The sequence below is a fragment of the Marmota marmota genome, unplaced genomic scaffold, assembly GCF_001458135.2.
Source record: "Marmota marmota marmota unplaced genomic scaffold, marMar, whole genome shotgun sequence".
NCBI lineage: Eukaryota > Metazoa > Chordata > Mammalia > Rodentia > Sciuridae > Marmota > Marmota marmota.
The window spans coordinates 4,351,531-4,367,635 of record NW_026000164.1 but is presented as its reverse complement, the minus strand read 5'-3'; the positions used below and the strand labels follow the sequence as shown (position 1 = coordinate 4,367,635).

Genomic DNA, 16,105 nt, shown 5'->3' with positions numbered 1-16,105 from the left:
AGTGCAGAAAGACCTGGACTCTAGCACATGCCAAGAAAGGCACTTTTGAATCCCACCAGCTGGTAGAGCCTCCAGCCATATCCAATTGGGGGCACTGGGCAGCTTTGCCTCCCACCCCAAACCTGCCCACTGCACTTGCTCAGAGCAAGCATGAAACAAAGCTTCTGGCAGGAGAAGAACCCTTATTCAGATCTTTCATTCAGTTCTCCTTTGCCTATGCAGCAGGCTGCCGTGAGAACTGGGGACATGTGGGCCTATTCAGTCTCAGGAATTCTTTAGACATCTTCGATCACATGTAAATAAATATTACTTGTGCTATCACATTTACCCCAGAGTCTGATGGTGTAAACCAGCAGAGTGGCAGCATCTCTCAAAATCCCAACAGCTACTTCCCTGTAAAGAACCCATGAGGCAACCAGGTGGCTATCTGCCAACAGTGTTCCTTCCCAAGTACTGAATAATGGTGTATTACAAGTATGCTGATGCTATGCGACCTGAAAAAGTCCAGGAGTCACACCCAGCTGTCAACATCAAGGTGAAAAACAGCGTTTTCTGCTTGCATTTTATTGTATTTTAAAAATAAGCATTACTTGTATAATTAATAAAGTGTACTACCAGGGCAGTGTAAGCAGCTCCCCACCCATGCCCAGAATAGTGACTAGCCCTCAAAAGAATGCCCCTCCAGCAGATCTATCCAAGACTGAAAAACAGCTTTTGTGCAGTTCATAATGCAGGTACAAAAAGTACTTAGATCACTTCAGAAATACACTTTACCAACCTGTAGTCAAAAAACAGCTCTTCACCAGTCTGGATGGCTCTCTTAGCAAAGATGCCTATCCTGTGATCGCCATTAACCATCATAACTGGAAGGAGAGAGAATGGTATGAGTGGGCAGCTAGCATAAAGGCAGGCCAGGAGGTTAATGAAATGACGTGTTCACATAACAGACTGCCCAGAATTAAAACCCATTATCCCTGGGCTGCAAAGGGAATTCCTGTTAAACTAATAATTCTGACTTCATAAAGTACCCACCTTTTGCATAGCAGTTAGGATTTACTGAATGATTTGCAAAACGAATTTTGTTACCCTTGCGGGTTGCATCCACCACAAAATCTAAAGAGAAAAAGCAATCACAATCCAGTGAATCATTTCAGTTCTAAACACAACATGATGATGATTCTGGAAATGCAACTGATTACAGTTTTTCAGAGTGTGACTTCAAAAACAAATAAGTCATTCAACCAACTTCATTCAGCATAAATGGCATTTGGAAGAAAATGCTGTTCTAGTTTAGAATTCATCCTTGATAATGCAAGTGACTCTATCTCAAATGCTATTAACTCATCAGTTATAAAAGTACACATTTCTAAGTAAACCATGGCCAAGAAATGTAATCTCAATTTCCTCCACATCAAGAACAAGCATTTGCATTTTCACATCTGAAATAATATGAATATTTTAATGGAACTTATTAATAGGGAGGGAAAAAAAAAACACTATTCTTCTTGGTCCAGATGACAGTGTCTCTGAATGTCTCGCGTCAAGTACACCTGCATCTTCGCATAGTCATACTACAGATGCTCACTGCAACGGCTATAAAAGGAGCAGCCTTCTTTCGCACAGTCTGTAGATGACATCTGGGGAAAGTCTGGGAGGTGCTTTCCAATGCCGTGCTCCCCACCCTTCCCAGTCGGAAGAAAGACCAGAGTGTGCTGCACTTAATCTGTTCAACCCTCAAGTTCTCTGTGCTGTTGCTTCCTCAGTATTTCAAAGTATGTCTCCTCAGAGCCAGAGTCTGGGGGCCAGCCCCATCCCACAGATAGTGGGTACTGCAGAGACCGATTCCTGTATCCATCTGTTCCCTGAGAAATTACCCAGCTCCAGTTCCCTTTAAGCAGGCAACCTCACCTGAACCAACACCAGGAGGCGAGGAATCAGGAGCTGCTCCTAGGGAGCCCTCCTTCCAGTCACCCTGATGACCTCTCATTTCATTTCTAATGCTCAGCCAGCAGAAGGCTCCCAAACCAACTTGAAAGGATCAAGTGCCTTATAGCTGAGAAACTTACCATTGTTCAAGTTGAATAGAAAGCTGCACATGTACTTATCATACACCTTCCCTCTTCTGTCTGCTTCATCTTGAGAAATAATCTAAAAAGACACAGGAAGAAATGTATTAGTGTAGGTGATCAGGCCTGGTAGAACAAACAAGAGCATAAGAGAATCTTGGACCTTCTGGAGAAGACGCTCCAAAAGGGGTAATATAGCCAATCTCTCTTCTCCATTCAGTCTGCACACTGATTCAAAAAAAAACAATGTTTTAAGGACTCTAAATCAAAGATATTTCCTTATTGAAGGTAATTATGCTTGGAAAAAAGTGATTTTTCTAAAGTTTTTTTGCTGAATAAACAGTATAAACCATAGCTTCAAGGTCCAACAATTTTTTTTCCCTAACCCTACAACTAAAAAGGTAAGTTATTAATGACACTGTTGTTTTGAGGTCCTTGTCAACTATGTTGTGGATTAAGACAGACACAACACAGCAAAACTCTTGTTGCTGCTCTTGTCCCAAGGTGGTAAAAACGTGTCCTAAAACTAAAGCAGTCCAGTTACTAAACAAACCAAATTCACAAGCATGAAATAAGCCCAACCTGAAAGGCATTTTATTAGTTCATTAGTCAAACACAGTGGACTTGCCCAGTGCAATCAATGCAAAACAAAGAAAAGTTTTAAAAAGAGCCACCTGAACACATGTGATTAGTGTGCCATGACTTACCTCTCCACAGTATTCTGAGATGAATTCATTTTTCTGTACAGGATCTTTGATAAAAATCCCCCAGCCTGCCACATCAGATGGTGCCAGCAATAAATGCTAGAGAATAAATCAATCACATAATCAAAACAAGGAGAGTAAAGAGACTGGTGACAACAGAATGAAAACCAATCTATCATTTAATAAGTATAAAACATTAAAGTGGTGCACGCCTATAGTCCCAGCAACTCGGGAGGCTGAGGTAAGAGGATTGCAAGTTCAAGGCCAGCCTCAGGAATTCAGTGAAGCCCTGCACAACTTAGCGAGACCCGGTCTAAGAAAATCAAAAATAATAAGGGCTGGGGATGTGGCTCAGTGCAAAAGTGACTCTGGGTTCAGTCCCCAGTAACACCAAAAACAAAAAATAGAAAACCAACACCTCAATATGGCCATCAAACTACAAAAATGTTTTGTTAAACAAAATAGAGAGGAAAAGTAAAGTATCCAAGTATCCCCCACCTTACAGAAAAATGCCCTCTGGGGTTTCAACTCCCCTCTGGCTACAGCAAATGTGAAGACTGCTGCACTTTCACTTCCCCCTTTCAGTCCTTAACTCCTTGAGCAATTCACTTTCAACTTGAATGGTTCTCTCCAGGCCTTTTCTTCCACTCCTTAAAGTGCTTCCATCTATTATCAATTCAAGAACTCGGCACACTCTGGTTCTTCACTGATGTTCTTTCCTTTGGAGACCCACACATTTCCTCCTTGGTAGAATTCTTTTGGATTTGTTCTTCCCAGTACTTTCTTATGATAACATGAAAAACTATCATGAAATGGTATTCTGACCTTGTCTGTCCTGCATCCTACTTGTAGCAGAGAATGCCAAGATAACCAGGCAGTTGATAGCACTGGCTAACAATTGGTTCCCAAACACACTAACTTTTCATCATGGCTCATACTTTCATCCAGAATCTTCCTGTGACCTTTAAAAGGCTTTTTTGTCACCTAAACTTCTATCACCATTCTACACACACCTGTCAAAATTACCCAAATACTCTCCTGATCAGAAATGAAATTAGGTAACTATTATTAAGCAAATGAAGGCCAGTGGGTAAAAAGTTATCTATAGTTTTCTATTAACTTATCAGCAGAAACAATATCATCTATTTTCTGAACACACTGAGGGAGAAGTGTGTCCTAAAATGGCAAGCAACAGTGAGGATTAGGAGATTTTTAGATCTGAATAGGTGCACAAGAAATAGCCAACATCATGTGATCTGTTGACCTAAATAGGCATGCAACCACCTGGAGAAAATAATCCAAACGCCTAAAAAGAGAATCACCCTGCACCACTAATCCAGGTCAGATCTGCCATAAATACAGATATTGGTTCAAAGACATAAGGGGAAAAAAACCAAGAGGAATGTTTTGCCCTAGGACAGGATTTCTTTATTTTATTATTTTTTTTAAGGGTGGGGAGGAGGGATCTCCTAACAATAGGGTGATCTCAATCAGGTATGGTTCAACCACCTGAGATGTGCATATACCAAACACAAGCAAAAGAGCAAGTAAGGGTGCAGTGGTCAGCAGTAGGGAGTCTGGGGCCACAGCACCCAGGGCTCAGTTACTACTCCTTGACTTGAAAGTCCTGTCCTTATCTATGAAATGGAGTAAACAGTTTTTCCTAACTCCCAGGATTATGAGGATTAATGAATTAATACAGAAAGCACTCAAACATTGCCTGCCACATATTAACTACCTTAAAAATGGCGGCTGTTCAGCCATTAAAAGGATTAATTGAGAAAGCACCTAGTGCCTGCCCTAAAAAAAAAAATGAGGATACTGAATTTTTCTAGAACTTTGTGTTGCTAGTTTCTTTGGTTCAATATTTGGCTGCTACTTTTTTAAAAATCACCTACCTGCAATTCCCAGGCTTCTTAACTCCTGGTGGGGTTGTTTTCAAGGTTATTAAAAAACCGGAGCTAAGTATACAAAAACTGGGAAATTTTACCTTTGATTCTGCACAAAAAGGAACTTAAAAAATACTTTCTGATGAGAATGGGTCTCTACATTCTGACAGAAATCACCATTTACGTGCATTGAGGCAAAACTTCTAGTTCTGTTAACTAAATTTAAAAAGAAAAGTCAAACCATCTATTAAACAAGTAGAAATATGCCTCTTATCCCAAATCTGATACCATTAATGGCTACTTCTTAAAACTTTGGGTTTATCTTACCACCTGAGTAAGACATGAGAGCTGGGTGTGGTGGTACACGTCTATAATCCCAGTGACTCAGGAAGCTGAGGCAGGAAGATTGAGAGTTCAAAGCCAGCCTCAGCAACTTGTCAAGGACCTAAGCAACTCAATGAGACCCTATCTCTAAATAAAATGCAAAAAAGGGCTAAGGATGTGGCTCAGTGGTTAAGTGCCCCTGGTTCAATCCCCAATACCAAAAAAAAAAAAAAAAACATGAAAATCTTAAAAGACTCCATTCACCAGGAAAAAAGAACCCAAAGAAAAACAACCATTCTCCCTGGTTAGCTGTACCATTCAGAGATCACTTGCACCTTTGTTGCCCCAGCTAAATGGCCTAAGCCTATCCTGACATCCAACAACCATCTTCCATGTGAGACTATGTCTTACCTTTTTGGAGCCCCGCTGAATACTGCAGTTCTTGCAGGACACATTTTTACTGTCCCAGTGGTCAGCAGCTCCGCATGTAAGACAGAGGTCAGGATCACACTCTCGGACAGCCAGATAGCATGGGCACTGCTTGGTGTTGCACTGTGCTTTGCAACGGCACCCAGGAAAGCGGTTTTGACCTTCAGATATAATGTTCTTCATCACCACCACCATCATTATCATAGTCATCATCACATGTAAAAATTGCATAATGGGCCATAACAAATACTGTGCTGAATATCTGACTCATTTAAACCCTCACAACCACCTTATCACCACTGTATCGACAAGGAGGTAAGTTAATAACAAAAGTGATGCCAGTAGGACTGAAAAAGATCACCACTGAGTTCTTATTTTCCATTTTTTAAAATTTATTAAAGTTCTATGACTTGAAAAATTGGTATGAAGGGAGAGTCTGGATTAAAGAGTATCCACAGTTCTAAACCATTCCAATAGTCCATTGTTCTAAATCTTTCCTAGAGTCCAAACTTTATTTTCAATTACAAAAGTCCATTCCCTTTATGCTACTCTTTCATTCATTCTGAACACTAAAACCCTTCTGACTTTGACAAAAAAAATTTACCCAAAATATTTGGGTAGCTACCTCTAGATTTCTCTTCCATTCTATGCCTCCTTTACTGTGATTTAATTTAAATTATAAAAAAAAAAAAAATCAAGTGCTTTAATAATTCTGCCTAACTGGCACGTACACAAACACACACACATTATTCAGAGACCAACTGAACACTAGCAAAATGCAGTTATAGGCTCAATAAATACTTGCAAAAAAAATAAATTTCCTGCAGTAAATAGCAAGGAAGCACTCCCATGTTCTTACGTTTTGTTTCAAATCACTACTTTAAATTACTGACCAAAGGCTATTTAGTTCTCATGCAACTGCACCAAAGCAACAAATACTTACACTCTGAACTACATTGACAAAACTTCTCACAAAAATTTTGTGCTATCACACAAGGGCATGAACTGTCACAAGGCTGCCGTGGATGGTCACAGGGTTGATAGTTGTAAACATGGTTAGAGGAGCCGTCTGAATAAAGATAACAGCACACAGCCAATGAATCCAAGGAGATGGGAAATGTGCATCAATTCACAATTAACAAGAGTATATTCTTCCCTGCTACCTCTGGAGCTTGTTTTACTAGATTCCCTTTATTCTACTTACAATGCTACACACAGTCCTGTCTAATAAATGTTGATGAAAATCACCTCCCACCCACCAAGTGTTTGATCACTTGGGTTCACATCTTCATCCCATTTCCAAAATGCTTCTCCTTAGTGCTTCTGACTCATTCCATCCAATCAGCTTTCACTTTCCAAAAGAGAACTGACTAGAGATTCATCAACAGACATCTTCCATTTAAACTGTTTTGATGTACAGAGGTCAATTAAATCAGAATAGCTCAAACTCCAATCCAGTTACTATTCTAAAGCAAATGAAAACAAAGGAGACATTTTTAATAAAGTTAAATGAAAGATGCTAACCCTTTTTCAGTTGTATCTTTCTGCAGTGCGCAGCCCACAACCTGCAAAAACAGAGAAAACAAACTTTTGTGAAGCTGGGAGTCAGAGCTACAAATCCAACCAAGGACCATTTAACTGGCTTTATGTGCACCATTAATACAGCAGCACTTGAAAGCCAAAGAGTCATATTCTACCCAGCTTCTATTTGCTCACCAGCTCAGAGTGATTCAGGGACAGCTTTCTCACTCAGGTTGCCATGCCAGGCCAAGCAGAAGACCACTTCCTGAACTCTTTCACATTACCTGGTCAGGACTTAGAAACAGCCAGGCTTCATATGGCAGGTGTGCCCACCTACTGATTTATTTCTGATCCAGATTATGTAGATACCAATACTTTCTCTAATGTCAGGCATCATTAACCATCTAATTGTGCTACATGGTCAGAAATAATTCTTTTTTTTTTTTAAGATTAATGAACCTTAATACATAAGGATCATATTAATTTTTTTTAAAGGTAGGCTTTTTTAAATATTTTATTTTATTTTATTAGTTTTCAGCGGACACAACATCTTTGTTTGTATGTGGTGCTGAGGATCGAACCCGGGCCGCACGCATGTCAGGCGAGCGCGCTACCTCTTGAGCCACATCCCCAGCCCGGTCAGAAATAATTCAACCAAAACTTCAGAAGCATCTCTGAAAGGTTAAATTCCTATGGGAAAAACTTCTAATATCTTTAAATTCTAAATTTCTTATTAAAGAAATGTAACAAAACATAACATGAGCCTCTACACAATTTCTGAACCATAGTCCAATTGCCCCCTTATCAACCCGAATATGCTTCTTAGTTTAACAAAAAAAAAAAGTGGGTTGGGGGAAGAGGTGTCCATTCATGATTTCTGTAACTCTGGGTTTACAAATGGAATGTGCCTGGAAATGCCCACTGCACTTCATCACCACAAGCCTTTGTGCTTAGAGGAGGGTGACCCTTAAAAATCTCGGAATGCAGTGGCACACATCTAGAAAATTCAGGCTCCCAGAACTAAAGACACTTCTAAAACTGGCACAAAGCTCACAGTGGGAAGTGCATCTATGAACAGTTCATAACAAATGGCTAAGGTAATTATTTATGTAGTCTTTGGGCCAAAAGCTACTAAATGTTTTTCTTGACTAAAATTTTTATGACTCTTAACATGCCAAATTTACTGAAGCTGCTTTCTTTGTATAAAAAAATACTAGCAACTGCCAGTTAGAAACAAGATTCTACAGATTTCTCTTTAACAGGCCAAGTGGAAATGGACCCCTGTGCCAGCAAGTTGGCCTACATGCAGCCCCCACCCATGTGGCTTCTCAGCCATCCGTAGCACATACCGATGTTTCCTTTTCTTCTTTCTTGGGGGAGTGTCAACATCCTCCGCAGGAACTGGAGCAATGATGCTGGATTCTTTGACTCTAAACTCATACACCTGACAAGAGGCACATACACAGAGTCATCAGAACACTCTGCTTAATAAGGGACCTGTCTGCGCTTACATATACCAGGAAAAGGTCTTTATCATTCTTGTGCTGCAGGGTACAGAGCAGAAATCACCACCCCCGCTCAACACACAGGTGGGAAGGAACAATTGCAGTCACATTCTGGTCAAGAGTATGATGATGTCAAGTTTAAATTCTTACTAGATTTTTTAAAACACCATGTCCAACTTAAATATATAAAGTGGGGAAATTTAGTGATACAACTGAAGAATAATAATTTTCATTTAGTTCTCTCATGGGGGGAAAAATTATTTTCAGAAAATCAATAGGAACTTAATAACCAAGAATTTTCTTTTGTCTGCACAAGAGTTACATATTATATCCATATATTGGAAGATCTTATAACCATTTTAGCAGATCTGCTTACCTGTCTACATGTTTTGGTCCCAATTAACCTAGCAATGGCACAGAAGTTATCATAGTAAGTACCAATGAGGACTCTGAACATCGAGGCTTCAGCACCACTCCACTCCACATTCTCAGGAGGTTCGATATTTGGCTTCATCTTTATTGGTGTTTGACACCGAGAATTTGCTTCTACAAAACCAAATGCAAGTATTGGTCAAGAAATGGTGATTAGTAATAGTAGTAGGAAGTAAAACTCAGAGTGTGCTTAAGAAAACAAAAGGAAGTTAATCATATTTTTTAAATAAACTAGGGCTAGAAAAAATACCAACAAGACTCCCCCAGAAAAACCATGAAGTTGGTATGCAACCTTCCAAAATGAACGCAGACTATGACTATTACTATGCATGGTATAGAGTTGGCAGGACAGCTAAAATCAATCAGTAATGCAGTAAACTCATCAGTAGTTCTAGTTTTCCAACCAAAATTCTCAGGACATCAAGAATATTAAACCAAAGTATCTAAATTTCATGATGTCCTGAGAAAGATGGAAAAAGGAAAGTGGCACAAAGCAGGAGAATGAATATTAACCTTCCAGTAATCCAGAGGGTTACTGTGACAGGCCAGGGTAAGGCGGGTAGACAGCAGTGACAATGCAGCCACACATCCTTGAGCAAATTCTCTGGTCTCAGCTCATACAGTGAAAAATAACCAACCCAGAAAAGTATTCAAAGCATTACTTAATCTGCCACATCCTTAGTCTGCCACAATACGAACTTGCAAAGCAATAGTAAAACCCAAATATCAGATGTGTCTTACCAGAGGAGCTGGAAGTTTCATCTTTTTTCTCCTCCTCTTCTTTATCATTGTTCTCTCCCCCAGTTTCAGTCCCTGCTTCCCTGTCACTGTCTGTGTCCTTTGACTCCAGCACATTGATGGTGGGGGTGCTGGGCCTGCTGCTGTTGTTGGGAAGCCGCCCCCTTCTGCGGCCTCCTGGGCGTTTTGGTGGGGTCTTTATCCGCTCAGCAGTGAGAGCAGCAGCGAACTCCTTTGCTCCCTCCTACAAAATGAAAAAATGTAGACATCAGGGTAAAGTTTGAAAACACGTCTTGGTGGAAGATGGTGGGGGGGCGGGGGAAAGACATTGTATAAGGCAAATTAGTCAGGAAATTTATTACGATATCTACTGCAAATAACCCTTTGCAAATCTAAACATACACTGGTTATTGATATGCTTTTGATGGTTTGAAAATTTCAGAAAGATAAATACAGGTTCAAAATATTGCTATAGTAGTACAGAATCAGGCAAGACAGTTCTGCATGATGAATTTGTGAATATATATTAACTTATTACAATTGAGTTAAAATATTATCTCTCTAAATATAAAACATTAAACTTTATATAACGGTATTCTCTCTATATACACACACAGTCTATTTAAAAGTGAATCATTACTACTAAAAGAAACGTATCAATTGTGCATCAAGTCAGACTCCCTATTCCAGGGTCTAAGATAACGCATACCTTTCTTCAGTAATACTTAAAGTATACAAGAAAAACATAAAACATATAAACATGCATGCCTCTTATGTCCTGTCTTATTACCAAAACCATTTTTTTTTTTCCTGTGAAGGATGCATTGTCACAGGAAGACATAAAAAGAACTATAGGAACAAGACTATAGGGCTATATTTTGCATTCTTAAATACAACAATCCAGTCTCAGAAAGTATAAAACAATGGTAAGAGCATGGTTTATAGAAAGACCACAGAAATATTTCAGATGAGCCAAATAAATTTCTGCATATTAGAAAACAGTATTCAAGAATTCCATTTTTTAGTGGAAATAGAAGGGAGAAGTTTGAGAGTAGCCAACAGTTTTATACTTCGTTCTACAAAAACCAAATTGCTTAAAAATAGGATACCTTCTGCAGGTGCCATTCACTGAATCTTCTGTCCAAAATCCAACAGGCAATATATACCCATTTAGTTCCTAGGTAGGAGTGGCTTGGTTCAAAGAGGGGAAATGGTAAAAATAAGATAGTACCCGTAAAAAAACAACTTTTCTACCTCATATTTTTCTAACCCCTTACCTTTTCTCCATCACTTAAAAAAAAAAAAGAAAAAGAAAAACACAACTCTGGGGTCTGTATTATAGCTCAAACTACAGAGAACCTACCTACCACTCACAGGAGGGATATTGCTCTGAGATAGGTCTAGGAACTGCTGCACATGATTACTAGCTTCTGGTGTCTAACTGGGCTGTCTGTACTTCACTTTGTGGAAGGCAGAGGGTCCTTGATCCTAAAGACCTTGAAATGTTGCCAAAGAAATAAAACATATAAACACAGAATAATACAAGGACTAAACTGTGCGGTACATAAGCTATGAAAGAAACACAGGTGAGAAAACTGCCTGTCAGGTGGCCAGTAGAAGTATGGGTACAGACAACACATATCTGTCTTCATCACCTCCATCAAAGTATAAAAGTAAGCCTTCTCAAGAACCCTCTGGAATAACAAAGCACTAAATCTTACCAAATGCTGGTAACACTGGGGTCCACAAGGCTTGTTGTCCAGAGCTGTTTCTGTGTTTTTCCGCTTGTATGTGTTGGGTGTTGCATGAAAAGCTGCAAGATAAATTAAACAGTATCTGAATATAACTATACAGGATGTACTTTTTCACTTTCCCAGCTCCAATGGAAAAATCAACTAAAAGATTACAATTTTGCAAATGTATTATTTACATAACTATCCTCCAAGCTCTTACTGAACTATCACAAGATATTCTCTATTCCTCCTACAACCCAAGTGAGGAAACATAGTAAACTGGAACAATGAATGATTTCTTACTATCTCCTTGCAAGAATAACTAATTTACATAAACTGTGATTATAAACATTAATTTGAGTCTTTAATATCAAAGAGTAGATATTCTAAAATAAAACTGTATTTCCTTTTTTTGGGGATTGAATTCAGGCACGAGATCTCAACCACTGAGCCACACCCCCAGCCCTATTGTGTATTTTATTTAGAGACAGGGTCTCACTGAGTCACTTAGTGCCTCAATTTTTGCTGAAGCTGGCTTCGAACCCTTGATTCTCCTGTCTCAGCCTCCCAACCCGCTGGGATTACAGGTGTGTGCCACCACACCATCTACTTTTAGTCAAAATAATTCTTTTTTCATTATCAAAAATAAACAAGAGAATTCTGACATCTGCAATTTGTTGATCTCTAAAGAAAGGTCAATAGTAACAGCAGTAGAATGAAATGGGTAGTTCCAGATCACTAATGTCATGGTCTGGATATGAGGTGTCCCCCAAAAGCTCATGTGTGAGACAATGCAAGAAGGTTCAGAGATGAAATGATTGGTTATGAGAGCCTTAACCCAAACAGTGAATTAATTCCTTGATAGGGATTAACTGGGTGGTAACTGCAGGCAGGTAGGGTGTGGCTGGAGGAGGTGGGTCCCTGCGGGAGTGCCTTTGGGTTTTAATATTTTGTCCTTGTTGAGCAGCATTCTCTCTCTGCTTCCTAGTGTGGTGTCTTCAGCCTCTCCACCACACTCTTCTGCCATGATGTTCAGCCTCAACTCGAGCCCTGAGGAATGAGGCCTGCTGTCTATGGACTGAGACCTTTATACTGTGAGCCCCCAAATAAACTTTCCCCCCCTCTAAAAATGCTCTCTTCAGGTCTTTCAGCACAGCAGAGAAAAAGCTGACTAAAACAACTAACATTCAATTCCTCTGAATCACATGCAGTTCAAGAACCTAGGAAAAGCCAGTGCCTCTCTACAGGCAAACACAATGGTCACACACAATGGTTTGAGGGCTGGGTTTGTGGCTCAGTGGTAGAGTGCTTGCCTAGCATGCGTGAGGCACTGGATTTGATCCCCGGCACCACATAAAAATAAAACAAAGATATTGTGTCCAACTACAACACACACACACACACAAATACACACATTTTTTTTTAAAAGATAGTGTTTGAAACCTAAAATTTCCAAATAATATGAAAATAGAAAGATTGTAATGATGCTTCAAAGATAATGAAAGCAGTGTGAACACACAGTAGTACAAAATTCAGAAAATCTCTAAGTGTGCTTCCTCCTGTATGAGGGCAAATGGTAGAAATGACCTGTACAGAATGAGGCAATTGTGAAAATCATTTTAATTTGGATAAAAAAAGTGAGAAAATCACAAAACCATTTTAAAAATAATTGTAACAAGTCAAATTTAAACATAATTAAATTCTAGAGATCGTCAAGATGCAATACAGACAGGCTGATGAAGGGGGAAAAAATGAGGACAGTTACTAATATGATTTGGATATAAGGTATCCCCCAAAACCTCCTGTTACTGCAAGAATATTCAGGTGAATGATTAGATTATGAGAGCTGAAATCTGACTGGTCCATCCTAGTTTGAATGGGCTGAATGGGTGGTAGCTGTAGGCAGGTAAGTTTAGCTGGAGGAAGTGAGGAGATGGGTCACTTGGGGATATGCCCTGGGAAGGCTGTTCTTCCTGCATTCTCTTTCCGTTCCTCTCTCTCTGCTTCCTGACCTGCCAGGAGTCTTCCTCTGCTGAGTCATTCCCCCATGATAAGCTGCCTCACCTAGGGCCTGACCTGTAACACCAGAGCCCCTCCCTCCAATTTTTTTCTCCTTTAATTTGTTCTTATTTGGTGTCTGAGTCATAANGAAGGGAGGAAGGAAGGAAGGAAGGAAGGAAGGAAGGAAGGAAGGAAGGAAGGGTGGGTGGGTATCCAACTACAACTAAAAAATATTTTTTAAAAAATGTTAACTATCAACCACAGACTTTTTGAAATGCCTTCTTTGAAATTCTAACCATTTAAGGCATTAAAAATTCTACAATCAACATGAGTAGACATTCCAGAAAGAATAATAAGAACAGATTTTCACATATCACAAAGGATAAACTGATACAACCAGGTCTTATACTTAAAATGGATTTCCTTTGCAGGAAATTCAGATAATAGAATGCATAGTAAAACATTTTTTTCTGTTACGAATTCTGTTCAGGCCAATTTAAGTATATCGGACAACAACCTCTGCTTACTTTCCCATGCTTCCTTCTTCTCACTCCCTACCAAAAATGTTGTGTTACTTGTTTTCTACCCAAGTTAATTCAGTAGCTGACTCTGGTTCCTCAAAGACTAGGTAGTCAATCTTTGGCTGGAGTTTTGATAAAGAATGACCATGATTCAACATTTGTGGATCAACCAGACTCCAATTTACAAAATGGATTGTGATCTAAAAGTAACCGGAAAAATGCAATGACTAATAGCTTCCTGACTAAAGCCATTTATCCTTCAAGGCTCATCAGAACATTCACATCTCTCTAACAGAAACTGAATTCCAGTGCAGGATACCCAGCCTCTGACCCAGATGGATTACCAATCCCTTACCATCCAAACATCATCCTTATATAAACAAATTGGAAGATACTCCTAACATCTAAGTAACAAGTAAGGCTTAATCAGTAAGGCAACCAACACAGGAACAATAAAAATGGTTAGTTCATGAAGTACATTTCATGTAGAAGCTGCTAATCATCCCTTAACAATGAGCTAAATAAGAAAATATTTTTAAAAATTGAATTCCTTAAATTACTAAAAATGCCAAAATCTCACTAAAAGTGGAGACAGTTCTCTGAAGACAATTCACTGTGTCATAAACACATACACTAACACAAAGAGGAAAAAGTAAAAACAATGTTAAGGATCAAACTCAAACAGAAAAATCAGTGAAACTAACAGTGGTTGGTTTTGAAGGAAAAATACACAAATTTGGTTTTTGAAAAATATATAAACAACGTCTTCATCTCATCAAAAACAGTATAATGAAAGATATAATGAAAGAATAACCACAGAAATAAAAGAATCAGAGAGCATATAGATAAACTTTATGCAAATAAATTTCAAAACCTCGATATAAAGAATAATTTTCTACAACTAAGAAGTGACAGAAAATAGACTCGCACTAATTTTAACACTGTAATGAATAAAACAGATCAAAAAAAAAAATAAAACAGATAAAAAAATGCAAAACCATCAATATTTGCATGTAATTTAATTACACAGCTTAAACTCAAGCTCAAGAGTGTAGCAAGAAAATCACATAAAGACAATTTAATAAGATAGCAGCTACAAAATATCTAGTGAGAAATAATGGGGAAACAATAGCAACAACAAACTAAATACCTAGAAATAACCTTAGCAAAAAATGCCCAAGGGTTGCATGAAGAAAACACAACAGCCTCAATCATATGGTTGATTAGACTTTACCTTTATTTAAAAACAGTCCAATTTTCCCTTAGGTAATCTGTAAACTGAATAGGATTATAATTTGGTTTTTTAACTAGACAAACCAATTCTAAAATTTGAAAACTAAAACAAACAAAAATAGCCAGGAGATTGCTGAATAAAGGTTCGCCAGTAGACAGGCAAAAGGAACTTATAAAGTTGAGAAACAGACCAAAACACATATGGTAGTAAGTAATAAGTACTGTATCTCAAAGCAGTGAAAGATTTAAACTTCTCAATAAATGATACTACAACAACCAGGTTAACTTTGGAGGTGAAGAGGAGGAGTTGGATTAATAAATCACACTAGAATAAATTTCACATGGATCAAAAATTATATATGTACACACACACACACACGAATTCAGTTTTTGTTAGAGAGATGTGAATGTTCTGATGAGCCTTGAAGGATAAATGGCTTCAGTCAGGAAGCTATTAGTCATTGCATTTTTCCAGTTACTTTTAAGAAGCCTAAAACATACTAGGAAAAAGTGAGAAGAAAGCAAATAGGTCAGGCCCAACGGCCTGCCGGCGTGGTACACACGTCACCCCAACTGGAGTAGGGGCAGAGCTCAGCCTTCGCCCGCGCCCGGATCAGGCCCCGCCGGTGTGGTGGTCACGTGACCCCAATTGGAGTGGGGGCGGAGCGGAACTGCCACCTGTGCCCGCAGGGTGAGCAGACCTGCGACCAAGCTGCAGATCAGGCCCAGTGGTCCGCAGGCATGGTAGGAGGTGCAGGGCAGAGCCGCCGCCCGCGCCTGCAAGGTAGGCAAACCTGTGACAGACCGGCGGATCAGGCCCAGGAGCCTGCCGGCGTGGTACACATGTCACCCCAATTGGAGTAGGGGCAGAGCAGAGTCGCCGCCCGTGCCAGGAACAGGCCCAGCAACCTGCCGGCGTGGTAGTCACGACACCCCAATTGGAGTAGGGGTAGAGCAGAGCCGCCACCCGTGCCCGAAAGGTGGGCAGACCTTCGACCGACCAGCGGGA

At 39.5% G+C, this 16,105-nt stretch overlaps 1 protein-coding gene across 10 annotated transcripts in view; it reads right to left on the bottom strand.

Annotated features, from left to right (window-relative positions):
- Ezh2 (enhancer of zeste 2 polycomb repressive complex 2 subunit) overlaps positions 1 to 16,105 on the bottom strand; it is a 43,374-nt gene that overhangs the window by 683 nt on the left and 26,586 nt on the right. For all 10 annotated transcript variants that reach the window (XM_048786765.1, XM_048786763.1, XM_048786767.1 and 7 more), the window contains 11 exons: positions 11,330 to 11,421; positions 9,612 to 9,852; positions 8,815 to 8,984; positions 8,283 to 8,377; positions 6,937 to 6,977; positions 6,356 to 6,481; positions 5,395 to 5,573; positions 2,774 to 2,869; positions 2,067 to 2,148; positions 1,033 to 1,113; positions 779 to 863 (listed from right to left, as the gene is read on the bottom strand). In XM_048786765.1, coding sequence (XP_048642722.1) covers positions 779 to 863; positions 1,033 to 1,113; positions 2,067 to 2,148; positions 2,774 to 2,869; positions 5,395 to 5,573; positions 6,356 to 6,481; positions 6,937 to 6,977; positions 8,283 to 8,377; positions 8,815 to 8,984; positions 9,612 to 9,852; positions 11,330 to 11,421 — 1,288 coding nt within the window. The remainder of the gene's footprint in view (positions 1 to 778; positions 864 to 1,032; positions 1,114 to 2,066; positions 2,149 to 2,773; positions 2,870 to 5,394; positions 5,574 to 6,355; positions 6,482 to 6,936; positions 6,978 to 8,282; positions 8,378 to 8,814; positions 8,985 to 9,611; positions 9,853 to 11,329; positions 11,422 to 16,105) is intronic.